General features: G+C 44.4%; 1 protein-coding gene across 1 annotated transcript in view; it reads left to right on the forward strand.

Moving 5' to 3' along the window:
* Positions 1-13,331, forward strand: part of MYO3B (myosin IIIB) — a 344,336-nt gene that overhangs the window by 220,616 nt on the left and 110,389 nt on the right. The window contains exons 29-30 of the mRNA XM_075933604.1: positions 9,868-9,931; positions 10,772-10,907. Of these exons, the coding sequence (XP_075789719.1) occupies positions 9,868-9,931; positions 10,772-10,907 (200 nt within the window). The remainder of the gene's footprint in view (positions 1-9,867; positions 9,932-10,771; positions 10,908-13,331) is intronic.

Below are 13,331 nucleotides of genomic sequence, written 5' to 3' on the forward strand. Positions count from 1 at the left end.
TCCATATTTATATAGTGTGACTGAGCTCCAGCCTTGCCATGGGATCCTGAGCTTCTAGGCAGAAAATGTTTGCCTCGGGGGCATGCTGTGAGCCTCCATGTAGCCTATTGCCTTTAAAGAGACAAGGGGCACAACCCCCACAGCCATCCTCATCATGGGCCAGTCAAAAAGGTTTTGGGGTAAAACCCTCTTTAGTTCCAAACTCTCCCTCCAGAGGTGGCCTCTGTAGTGGTGTAGGGAGTGCTTGGGGAACCTGGGCCCATCCCTTTGCTCTGGGTTCCAGCCCAGGGACTCTAGTGGCGGCAGCAGCAAGCAATTCCTCCACCACCAGAGCTGCAGCTTTTCCTCAGCCAACTCCTCCTGGTACCTGACCACATCCCTCTGCTCTTCTCCAGCACACCTTCACTCCCAGTCCTTGGCTTGCTTGTCCTTTCTGAAGGGAAGCCTTTTAAACTAGCCCCAACTTAATAGGCTGCAGATGTTCTGATTAGCCTGCTGCTTCTGGCAAGCTCTTAATTGGCCCCAGGTTTTTCCTGTCCCTGCCTTGGTTACTTGGGAAAGAGAAAACTGTTTACCCAGAGACCAGCCTATCTCCCTTCCATTAGACATGGGGTGGGCAATAATTTTTGATGGGGGTCCACTCTAAGATTTTGGAAAGTGGTAGAGGGCCACAATCTTCCATGATATTAATGGAGGAGATGTGGGGTCTGGAATGGAGGTTGGGTGCAGAAGAGAGCTTGAGGTAAGGGACTGGGGTGCAGGAGGGAGAATGGAGTCTGGGCAGGAGTTTGGGTGAAGGAGGTGGTTGTGACCGAGGGCAGGGGACTGGAATGCAGGGGTTTGGGATGTGACCTACGGTAGAAGGGGATTGTGATCTTGGGCAGAGGATTGGGGTGCTAGATCTGGGAGGGGATATGGGTGCATGTGGAGTAGCAGGGCAGGAGTGGAGGGCAAAGGGTTGGGGAAGGGAGGGGCTGGGGTGCCAGAATAGGTTCTGGCCAGGACACTTACCAGGTAGCAGCCAAACCAGTCTGCTTGCAGAGTTTAAAATGTTTCTGCATCCTCGGCCATGCACCTGAGCGAGTGAGCAGGAAGGTGGCTGTCTGTTGTTCAAACAGGCAGCTCCCATTGGCCAGTTTCTAGATAGAAACTGGCCAATAGGATTGTGCTGGAGGCGGAAGCAGCACCTGAATCTTTCCCCCTCCTTTCCGGACTCAAAGAGAAAGTGCCCTACAGCTGCGTTTCTGAGCAGCCTGCGGGGCAAGCAGGGGAGCCTGCCTAGGCCTCCTCACTGCCTCCATGGGCTGAATCCAATGGCCTGGCAGACTGGATGCAGCCCACAGGCTGTATTTTGCCTAAGCCTGCATTAGACTGTGGTAGCCCACTTGTCTGGGTCTGTCACAATAGCTGAACATAAAGGTGTTGTTCTGAAAGAGATCGAGAACTCTCAGTGAGAACTCTTCACTGGAATTTAAGTGCTCAGTATCTCCCAGGAGCAGGCCATGTAGCTTTAAGCATCCAGCTTTGAAAATGTTTGCCAATATTATTAAATGCATCATTAGAATTAGTTACTGGGGTGCCGCTTTCTGATCCCATTGCAGTCTTTGTCATAAAAAGCGACTCATTGTGTTCCATTGTCTTTCCTTAATCATATGTAAGGGCCAAATCTTCAAGCAAGCACCATGCCAGCCACTAAAGTGCTGAGCATCCACATTTGAGGCCAGATTTTCCAAAGGCCACTCCCAGCAGATGCCACTATGACACTTACAGCCAGATTTTTACATGTGCACTTCAATCCACATGCAGAGCTCTTCTGAAAATCTGGCTGTCTATTTAGGTGTCAGTGAGAGATGAATTTTTCTGAAAATCTGTCCCTAATTCTGGGAGCTAATCCCTTCTGAAAATTCAGAACAAAGAATGCAGTATTTGCATTTCATACCTGATATGTTTTGCAAATTCCAGTGGGCCTCTGTGTTTGCAAATTTGGACCTCTAGGTTTACTCATAAATCCCACATTCTACCCTTTTCATGAGACCAGAAGAAAGCAGTTTCCTATATAAAAAGGCTATCTTTAAATAAAAGTAATGTTTTAGCCTTTTCACTGCCAACTTCATTAATAACCTCTTGGGAAAGGCAGGAACTGTGAACCAGTAGGGAAAGGGGAAAACTGAAGAAACTGGAAAACTGCATACCAGTCAATTCCTGTTTCAAAGATTTTAGTAGCCCAAGGTTAATGAAGACCTGGAGGTTAAAAGGGGGGAAATCCTTCAACAATTCGGACTTATAATACACATGGAAAAGAACTCTATGTATCTACAAGCACAGCCAAATGCTTTGGCTTGTTTCCAGTTCACATAACAGTGCTGTCTGATTTTTTTTGTGTTTTTTTTTTTTATTTTTTGGTTTTGGTTTGTTTCTGTGGGGAGATGGGGATGGGAGATATTACTTTCCAAAGTTCTTAGTTGCAAATGGTTCAGAAATGACCTGTGGATAATACTAAAAAAGCTGCTGTTTTAAAACCGCTCAGGTTCCACTGTCATTTTGAGTCAATTTATCACAGATAACACTTTTATCAGACTTGCAGCTCATGAAAGCTTATCATTCTATATATTTTAGAAATGTCTCTCTGAGCCTGTTTGTTCAAGAACACCTCCTAAATGCTAAGAGGTAGGACCACCAAATTTGGTATGCAGCTTCCTCTTATCCTAACTTAAAGCAACATCAGTGTTTGGTTGTGCCAAGAAAATGGGAAGTGCCAGGAATGGGACTGTTTTCCATAACAGGGAAAGGGAGGGGCATAGAGGGGAGAGATGTGGAGGGCAGTGAGCCTACAGGGAAGAGCTATATGCAGAGTGGCCACTGGGGGCAGCTGCACTACCAAGTGAGTGGCTAGCAGGGCTGGGGTTCACCATCTTTCCTGCCACCAAACCAGGTAAATAACCCCGCTGCCCCAAATCCTTCCCTCTCCCCAGCCGTGGCTGCAGTGCTGGGTGGGGAGAGAAAAGGACCCTGGTGACTGGGGGGAAAGGGAGGTGACAGAAGGCCCATGGCAGGTAGGGGGGCTGGGGAAGACAGAAGGTCCTGGGGGACCATTGGGGGAAACAGAAATCCCCTGGCAGCCGAGGGGAAGGAGAAGGTTTGTAGGGAGACAGAAGGCATCTGGTGGCCAGAGGGACTAGGAGAATCATAGACTCATAGAACACTAGAACTGGAAGGGACCTCAAGAGCTCATCAAGTTCAGTCCCCTGCCCTCATGGCAGGACCAAATACCGTCTAGATCATCCTTGATAGATATCTATCTAACGTGCTCTTAAATATCTCCAGTGATGGAGATTACACAACACCTGTAGGCAATTTATTTCAGGTTTTAACCACTCTGACAGGCAGGAAATTTTTCCTGATGTCCATCCTAAACCTCCCTTGCTGCAGAAAATTCTTCTCCCTCCTCCTTATAATACCCTTTTAGATCCTTGAAAACCGCTATCATGACCCCTCTCAGTCTTTTCTCTACTAAACTAAACAAGCCCAATTCTTTCAGTCTTCCCTCATAGCTCATATTTTCTAGGCCTTTAATCATTTTTGTTGCTCTTCACTGGACCTTCGCCAATTTCTCCACAACTATTCTGGTGCCCAGAACTAGACACAGTACTCCAATTGAGACCTAATCATCGCAGAATAGAGTAGAAGAAGGACTTCTCATGTCTTGCTCACAACATTCCTGTTAATGCATTCCAGAACTACATTTGCTTTTTTTTGCAGCAGACACACACTCTTGACTCATATTTAGCTTGTGGTCCACTATGATGCCTAGATTCCTTTCTGCTGTACTCCTTCCCAGACAATCACTTCCAATTCTGTATGTGTGAAACTCACTGTTCCTTCCTAAGTGGAGTAGTTTGCATTTGTCCTTATTAAACTTCATTCCGTTCATACCATTTCTATACTTTGTCCAGATCATTTTGAATTTTGACCCTATCCTCCAAAGCACTTGCAACCCCTCCCAGCTTGATATCATCTGCAAACTTAATAATCATACTTTTCAACTTAGAAAAGAGAAGACTAAGAGAGGATATGATAGAGATCTAGAAAATCATGACTGGTGTGGAAAAATTGAATAAGGAAAAATTATTTACTTATTCCCACAATATAAGAACTAGGGGTTACCAAATGAAATTAAAAGTCAGCAAGTTTAAAACAAATGAACAGAAGGAAGTTTTTCTTCACTCATCACACAGTCAACCTGTGCAACTCCTCGTCAGCAGATGTGGTGAAGGGTAGAACTTTAACAAGGTTAAAAAAAAGAGCGAGATAGATTCATGGAGGTTAGGTCCATCAATGGCTGTTAGCCAGGATGTGTAGGAATGGTGTCCCTAGCCTCTGTTTGTCTGGAAATGGGTGACAGGAGAGGGATTACTTGTTGTGTTCCCTCCCTCTGGGGCATCTGGTATTGGCCACTGTTGGCACCAGGATGCTGGGCTAGATGGAACGTTGGTCTGACCCAATATGGCCAGTGTAATGGGGTTGACTCACCAGTATGACACCTTCAGCAAGGTGACTTTAGGGAATTAGCAACCTGTTCGATGCACTGCCTTCCGCTGGCATCTCCCCTACATCCTCCATCGGTACAGTGTTGTCTTCAGGGCACTGCCCTCTGGCAGTGCCTACTCCGGTCTTTATCGGCACCTCCTTTCAGGGGGGGGGGTGTTATTCTTCCTCCACTACACTCCCCAGATCCTCCCTACTCCCTGGGACCCCCAGTTCTTCTGCCAGGGAACACCCAGTTCCCTTGCTCGCCTCAGAAACACCCAGTTCCTTCCAGGAACACTGAGTTCTCTTGCACCCTCCAGGCCTCAGTGGCCCACTGCCAGTCCCTCTCTATAGCCCCCGTCTCTGGGCAGACTGTAGTCCCTTTGGCCACTCCTCCCTGGCAAAGGGTGCAGACCTGCTACCTCTGGCTGCCAGGTTGCCTCTTGCATCCCTGCCTTCAGGCCTTACAACCTGGCCCTCATTAGCTGCCTCAGCTGGGCTTCCCTCAGACTCCACTCTCAGCCCCTTTAAGGGCCAGTGCAGGGCAATGCACTATCACACACTGTCACACTCCTGCCCCCTTAAATATCTCCCTGTGGAGGAGGGTTCCCTCATGCCGCAACCTCCACCTTAAGGTCTCTCTAGCAGCAACACCTGTCCCACTACCTGGGCCCTGCATTTCACTAGGGCCCTCCTCACAGCCCTGGAAGCACCATTTGTGCCTTCCCTCGCTTGGGCCCTTCCCCAGGCCAGTTGTTTTCGCTCTGGCCCTCCTCCAGGCCAGCTGTGGCTTAGTCATTCACCCAGGGCTAGCCAGGCCCTGCCAGTTCCCTTCTCTCTCTTCTGGTGCCCAAGCTCCCCACAGGTCCAGTAAACCCTAAGTCTAGGCCCTGGCTCCCAGCTCTTGGTGCCTGGTGTCCATGGAGTCCAGGTGCCCACCCCTGCAGCAACCAGAGCTGTCTCTCTGTTGCTCAGCCCACTAGGCCACCCACATCCTCCATTTTCCTCTTCGCCACACAGTCCCACAGCTCTCCTTGTGTGTCCTGAGTCCCAAGTTCACCACAGGGCCCAATGTCCAGAGTTCACCCAATTGCCCCTCCATCTGGGGGGGAAGGAGAGGGACCGCCGTGCCCACATTCTCCACCAGATGTAATGGGGTTGACTCACCAGCATGGAGCCTTCAGCAAGGTGACTTTGGGGAATTAGCTGGCTGTTCCGATGCGCCCCCTTCCGCTGGCATCTCCCCCATGTCCTCCATCGGTACAGCATTGTCTTCAGGGCACAGCCAGCTAACTCCCCAAAATCACCTTGCTGAAGGCGCCATGCTGGTTGACCCCATTACAGCCGGTCTTATGTACTCTCTATGCCATCATCTAAATTGTTGATCAAGATATTGAACAGAACCAGTCCCAAAACAGCCCCCTGTGGAAACCCACTTTTGCGTGTGGACGCTCTCTTTCGGAAGAAGTTTTTTTGGAAGATCTCTTCCAAAAAAAGGTTCTTCCGAAAGAAGCCTGCAGTCTAGACATAGCCTTAGTCTTGCTTCCCATGGGACCTTACCTACCAGCTCTCTGAGTTTGCTAAAATCTGCCTTCCTGAAATCCATTGTCTCTATTTTGCTGTTCTACCTTCTACCATTCCTTAGAATCATGAACTCTATGATTTCATAATCACTGTCACCAAACTGCTTTCCACTTTCAAGTTTTCAAACAGTTTCTCCCTAATTGTTAAAATCAAATCAAGAACAGTTCCGCGCCCCCCCCCCCCCCATCCTCGCAGCCTTCTCAACCTTCTGAAATAAAATTATCTCCAATGAAGTCTAAGAACTTGTTGGATAATCTGTGCCCTGCTGTGTTAGTTTCCCAGCAGATGTCTGGATAGTTGAAGTCCCCATTATCCAAATTCTGCATTTTCGATGATTAAAAAAAGACTTATCCACCTCTTCTGTGTGGGTGGGTGGCCTGCAGTAGACCCCTAGCATGACATCATCCTTGTTTTTTACCCCTTTTAACCTAACCCAGAGACTCTCAACAAGTCAGTCTCATAGGTCCATCTCCACCTTGGCCCAAGTGTGTACATTTTTAACATATAAGGCAACACCTCCTCCCTTTTTCCCCTGCCTATTCTTCCTGAGCATACTCTACTCTTCTATACCAATATTCCAATCGTGTGTATTATCCCACCAAGTCTCTGTGATGCCAACTATCACAGAGAGGGGCTGCGGAAGAGAATGCCCCACCAGCCAGGAGGGAAGAGAGAGCCCTGCCGGATGAGCCTCCCCCCCCCCACCCTGAGCCCCTTCTCACCCCCAACCCTCACTCTTGTATTCTCTCCCCTCCCCATGCTCCCAGCCTCCTACCCTGTTACCCCTGCACTGACTCCTGCACCCAACTACCACTGCCAGCCCCCTGGCATGAAGGATCCAGGCAATGCCAGGTAAGTCTTCCAGTGCTATAATAAAATGTTTAGTCTTTAAGGTACCACCAGACTCCTTGTTGTTTTTGCTGAAAAACCTCTACCTCTGAGATCTTTCAACTTTTATCTCACATGTTTCTTTGGCTGCAGAATATGGGTAGCATTTTATCTCTGTTACTAAATAATATTTTCTAAAGAATAAATTGTAAAAATAAAAAATAAATAAAACGCAACTTGTAGTTAAGTGAACTGTAATACTCCAGAGAAATTAGACATTTGAACTTATCAGTGAACTCTTCATTTTGTTGCCATTTCTTGGGAATTTTATCTAAACTTCTTAAATTGGCTTTACTTTGGCAATCAGTTTTGTAAGACTGGACTGGGAGTGACATTTTCATAAGTGCCCAAGCTCTTTTTCAAAAATGGCTGAGATACTCTTGATCCTAAGTCCCTTTGAAAGTCAGAGCCCAGAAAATATAGACTGAATTTGTGGATGTGGTAATAAGATATGCATGGTATGTAATGTGTTTGGGTAGTGATGTGCATGTGTCAAGGATATGTGTCAAGTTCAGCACTCAGAGTTACAGTTTAAAAGATTTCATGCCCTTCTTCAGTTTCAATTATTTTAATTTTAGGTGTTTTTAAAAATAATGTCTTGTACATATAGGGATCAACAATTACCGTTCAAGCAGTGCATTATGTTATTCTGCTGTTACTCAACAGTCATTTTTGGATATTAACAGAGTGGAGTGAAATCAGGGAAGAGTGGTAAAAATGAAACTCACAGAGATGTGTGCTGTATTTTTATTATAGTTTTGTATGTCCTCCAAAGAAAACTGGGATTCATTTTTCAAAATGAGGGACTGAAAATTATTTATAGCATAGCATATAAAACTTAAGAAGTTAGTCAAACAAATCACCTTACCACTTTCTATGTGTTTCCTTATCTGTAACATGATATTTACTATAGATGAAGTCTGAAAATAAACAAGACTTAAAATGTTTTCATCCTCAGAAAGATGGCTATGTAATGGCTATTACTCTCATTTTCAGAAGGGGTGAGATTGGATCAGAGGGTCTTACAGTCTACTGCAGGGGTGGGCAATAATTTTTGACTAGGGCCCACTTCAGACATTTTTTAAGTGGCCCCGGGCCGCCCCAGAAGGGGTGGGGTCTCAGTGGACGGGGCGGGGACAGGACACTTCTGTGCTTCCCCATCTTCAGACCCTGATTGGTCTGGGGGTGGGGGAGTGTGCAAAGTCATTGCCTCCCCCCTCCCCCCGAGAACCACCAGCTGTTCCGAACAGCTGCCAGTTTCCTCTAGGCACCTCTTCCCTGGTGGGGGGAAGAGACTTTACGTGCCCCCCCCTGCTGCCCCCAGGTCAATCAGGGCCTGGGGAGGGGGAAGCACGTGAAGTCTCTTGCTTCCTACCCCTGCCCTGCAGAGCACCATGCAGAGTCAACTGCCAGCTGAGCAGTAGCTGGCAGTTGACTTTAAGGGCTGCTCCTTCCACCCCCAAACCGTGATTGGCCTGGGGGCGGGGGAAGTGTGAGAAGTCTCCTCCTGCCCTGCCACCATCCTGCAAGGAACCTGCGGTGTTTAGAAGTGCTGCACCCCTCACAGGGTGGGAGAACACTTCACATGCTCCCTCTTCACTCCCAGGCCAATCAGGGCTTGGGGGTGGGTGGAGCGTGTGACGTTTCCTTCCGTCCTGCCAGGAGCATGCAGTGCTTCTATGTGCCAAACACTCCTTGCCGGGGGGGGGGGGGGGGGGGGGGGGCAGGGTGGGAGGAGACTGCATGCTTCCCTCCTCCCACAGGCCTTGATTAGCCACGGGGCGAGGGGAGCGGCAAGGCCCCTGTGGGTCAGATCAACTCACTTGGTGGGACAGATCCAGCCTGTGGAGGACCTTTTGCCCACCTCTAGTCTACTGGGTAAGGCCTTACTGGCAATCAGATGACCTACATATTAATCCTGATCTGTGACTCTTGGTTTGAGTCTCCCCCCCCCCCCACCCTACCCAATGCAAGCTTGGCAATGGACGGGCCTGGCACCCTTGGAACAAAGGACGGATAAGGGGGGGGCCTAGAATGTAGGGTAGTTGGGGGCTCCTCCAGTGGCCCAGTGTATAAGCTACCTGCCTTCAGAGCCAGGGTTCAATCCCCACCTGCAACCAGCATCAGCATCATCTGTAAAATGATACTGCTGGTATTTACCTACTTGATAGTTAAGGATCATGCAGCAGAATCTGTGGGGATAGACCTTTCTGTCAGCACAGAGTACCATTGGCTTCTTGAGTGTGCTCTGCTCACATGAATTGGGGCCTATATAGGGGGTCTTTTGTTAGTCTGATAAACTTCAGTGGGAACCAGATTGGGCCTTAAATAATATTCGTAAAGTTTATGGAAGTATGAAGTACTGCGACAAGCAGAGGTGGAATAAAAAACTGGGAAATCCTAGTTCCCTTACCTCTGCTTAATCCACTAGGCATTTCGCTTTGGACAAGGGGGATACAACCTGGTCCTCCTGTTGACTTTTACAGATTTCCTGAGTTTAAGTATTCAAGTGAGAGTGGCTTTTTGCAATCTTCTGTAAATGAAAATCATTGTGTTAGCTGTTGCAACATTTCTTTTTATAAAAACTCTCTAATTTCACAAAAGTTTCATAATCTCTATATATACCTCTCTGTCTCGCTCTCACACAAAGCTATAGACAAATATTTTGCTCAATTCTAGTTACTAATATATTTAATATCAAGGGAATCTCATCATTAGAAGGAATATGACTCGTCTGTTTTCTCAGAATTGATTACATGTAGATAACTGGGAGAAAGTGCTAGGACAAAACTTGTGTGTTCCCATAATTGTTAGGTGGTAGAATGCAATGTAGCAATATTAAACTCTATATTTCTATTGTAATTTTAGGCAGCAAACTAACAACCAGACTTCTCCAGCAGAGCCTGATTTTCTTGACAAACAAATGAAAAAGGTACTATTAAATTCAGTTTGAAATTCCTGAGTCCACAGTTCTGCTTGGCATAGCCATCTAAACATGAAACTGTTAGAGATGTTTTGAAGTCTTTGAGACAAAAGCCTGCTTGCTAAGAACTTTAGTTCTGTAGAAAGACAGGGAGGTACGGTGAATAAGAGAATCAAAAGGCTGGAAATTTGCTGCTGAGAATAAATGCTAGCTATTCCTTGAGGTGATTTGTCTGTGCACTTCACTTTCTACAGATGTTAGTCTCTTTTTTAGTAAGGACCTGAGGTTCTTTGGTAGCACTTTGATATCCTGCTCGAATTCAATATGTGAAATGGAGGAGTCGCTCTGTGACTTGGAGCACAGCATAGTCTTTGAAGTCTGATCCAATTTTTGCTGCTTACCATTTGATGTTGAAAGGATGAAATGAAGAAAATGTACAGTTTTTGCCAGTAACTCTGCTGAGCATATGTAAGATTAAAAAACCGAAATCCCTTGGATGATGTACTTAGAAATGTTAAGCAGATTAATACCTTCCTATAGCCTTTTTCTAAAGATACAAATTAACTATGAGAGGAAATCAGCATATAGTGCATGCTGTGATTAACTGCATGAGTATGGGGTAAAAAAGTTAGAGGGTAAAATAAACAAGTGTTTATGACATAGGTGCTTAGTCACTGTGGCTAAAAGCCACAAGAATCATGTGTGACTTCAATCTAGCATTAGGCATTTTGCTATGACATATACAAAACAGATATTTGTTTTCTCTAAGATTGTGGGTAAAAGTGGACTTTGTTGACTGGAATACTTATACTATTTATGTTTCTGAAACACTGTTTCTTATTCAAAAAGGATTTGGATGAGATTCCCACATCTCAGTTTCTTCTAAAGCATTCACTCCAGATGAATGATTCACAACCTATAAGCCAATCCCTTGCAGTTGCAAATGATCGATTATCAAGTCCCCTGGGATCCCATAAAAAAGGAGGTAAGAAATATATTAAAGTAATGAAGTTCTTTCTTTTAATATTTATAAGTTACATGTTGTCTACATGTAAGTTTATATACTGATGAGTTCTTCTAACAGTCCCCTGGAAGATAGGAAACATACTGTAAGTAACTATTTAACAATTGCAATTTGAAAATGTGATATTTATTTAAATGTACACTGTCAAATGCATGCAAAAACAATCTGGAGACAGGAGTATGGTACGATAACATTCTGCTAAGAATGTAAGCCGTGATCTTCACTCCATGAAAACACCTTTTTAATGCGACAAAATTGGCATCAGAGAACGCTCCCTCTTCCTCTGGCTGCAAGCATCACAAACTGTAAGTTATGAAACCTCTTATGTCTGGCAAACAGCAACTGATTTGTTTGTATTCAGAGAGGTTCGTTCTGCAACACAGTGAAGCCTGCAACAATGCTTAAATCTTCCCAGTGTGGTTCGTACTCTGATAATCTGTTCTTTGCCTTGGACAGTGATTCCTTATCTATTTACAAATATTAAATTAAGCACCCTGGGTTGTTTTCTGTTTCTAACAGGTCTACATTTCCAGTCTTTTGGGAAATCAATATCAGAAATTACTACTTATCAAGGTCCTTTTCTCCACTGTTGTCATAGAGTTGTCCGTGCAGATCCCTGAATGTAGGGTTCCATATGGGGCCATGAATTATATTGGTTACAGTTCAAGATGGAAAAGTTTGATAGTGTGGTATCTTTTGTTGGACCTAAAATGTGTGTGCTGAGACACAAGCTTGCAAGGCATTCCAGAAAATGAGGCCTTTTTGTCCTGAGCAATTTATATATGTTCGTTAATCTGACTGTGCAATTAAATGTACCATATTATCACTATTGTACATATTTCCTAGAAGGTCAATATTGCTACAGATTTTTGTGCATACTTAGGCCCTGATCCTGCCAAATCATGTGCCCTTCATGTTTACACTGAGATGAGTGGAGCTATCACATACATAGTTAAGAAAATGCATAGATGTTGGCAGGATCAGGACCTTATGTTGTAGAAAATTACAGAAATTCAGCATTTTTCATCCTTTATAGACTCTCAGTTGTGTTCAATCGCAAAGACAGTGTTTTACATAATCACAGTACATTGGGAAATTCATTGTATTCTTGTTACAAGTTTTGGTCCCTGCGGATTTGAATTTGTGGAATGGGAGTGCAGAAGGTGTGTGCATTACAGTGGAACACTTTTAAATGATGATAAATAAATCTGTCAAGCAAAAATATTTTCATTGTACTGTGCTTTCTTAAGAGAAGCATTAATGGCCACATTCTGTCACCCCAACTCTCTGTGAGTAGTCTCATTGAAATCAGTGGGATTAGGCATGGAATACAATATTACTAAGAGGGATCGAATGTGGCAGAATTAGGCCCTTAGCAAGTGTGTGATTCAGGATCCATTACCCAATAATTAAGATTTGACTTTTTAACATAACTGTGATTGGTGTTGTTCCATTTAAAAGCTTATTTTGAAGAAGAAGAAGAAGAAGAGAGAACTGCACCATTGATTTGATCTATTCAGGAAATAAATATTTGAAGAGAACGAGCATGCAGCTACAAATAAATAAAAATCTCAGTAAAGCATTTAAGGTATTCAAGATTGGAAATGAAATAAATCACATTTAAATCAAATGAATAACTATTAAAGAAATAAACCTGTTGAAGACTAATAGCCTTTTCCAGTGTTTTATGAAAGCATAGTTCTTCAGTCAGAGATTCAAATGCTTTCACACCGCAAAGAATTCTATATTTTCTCTTGGTCCATAGTAAATAGTCATAGGAACCAGTGCTGTAGTACTTATGAAAACCAAAATGAAATGGCATATACAGAGCATTATTTTTGGGATAAATGGAGTAAGATATGTTTACTTTATAACTTTTGAATATAACATGTAAATTATTATCCACAAAAAAGCAATATATATTAAGTGATCGAAAGAATATGCTGATATTTTTCTGATGGAAAAAAATGCAAATTTTATAAATAGGTTCTGAATTATTTAGTATTATGTTACAACCAGGGCTGGCCCATCAGTCTTGTGGAAGTGCAATGCAATACCTATATTATTAGGGGCTTGGAGCCTTGTTAAATATGGAAAGAGGAACTTGGTATTATTCTGTAATGACCCCATTGTCCATTGTGGAAACAGTGTTAATGTTTACAAAAAGAATTTTATGTCCAGACCAACTCAGTTAGAGGTGGTCAATATGTCTTAAGGCCCTTGAAGGGGGAGGTGGGTAAATCAATTGAACAAATAAGGGGCAAGGAAAAAAAGTCCATAAGCTTCAAAGGGGTAGCTGAGTTAGTCTGTAACTGAGAAAACTTAAAAAACAAGGGAGGTTGAAGTGGGTTTTACCCACAAAAGCTCATGATACCATCTACATGT

Source organism: Pelodiscus sinensis, chromosome 7, assembly GCF_049634645.1.
Source record: "Pelodiscus sinensis isolate JC-2024 chromosome 7, ASM4963464v1, whole genome shotgun sequence".
Lineage (NCBI taxonomy): Eukaryota > Metazoa > Chordata > Testudines > Trionychidae > Pelodiscus > Pelodiscus sinensis.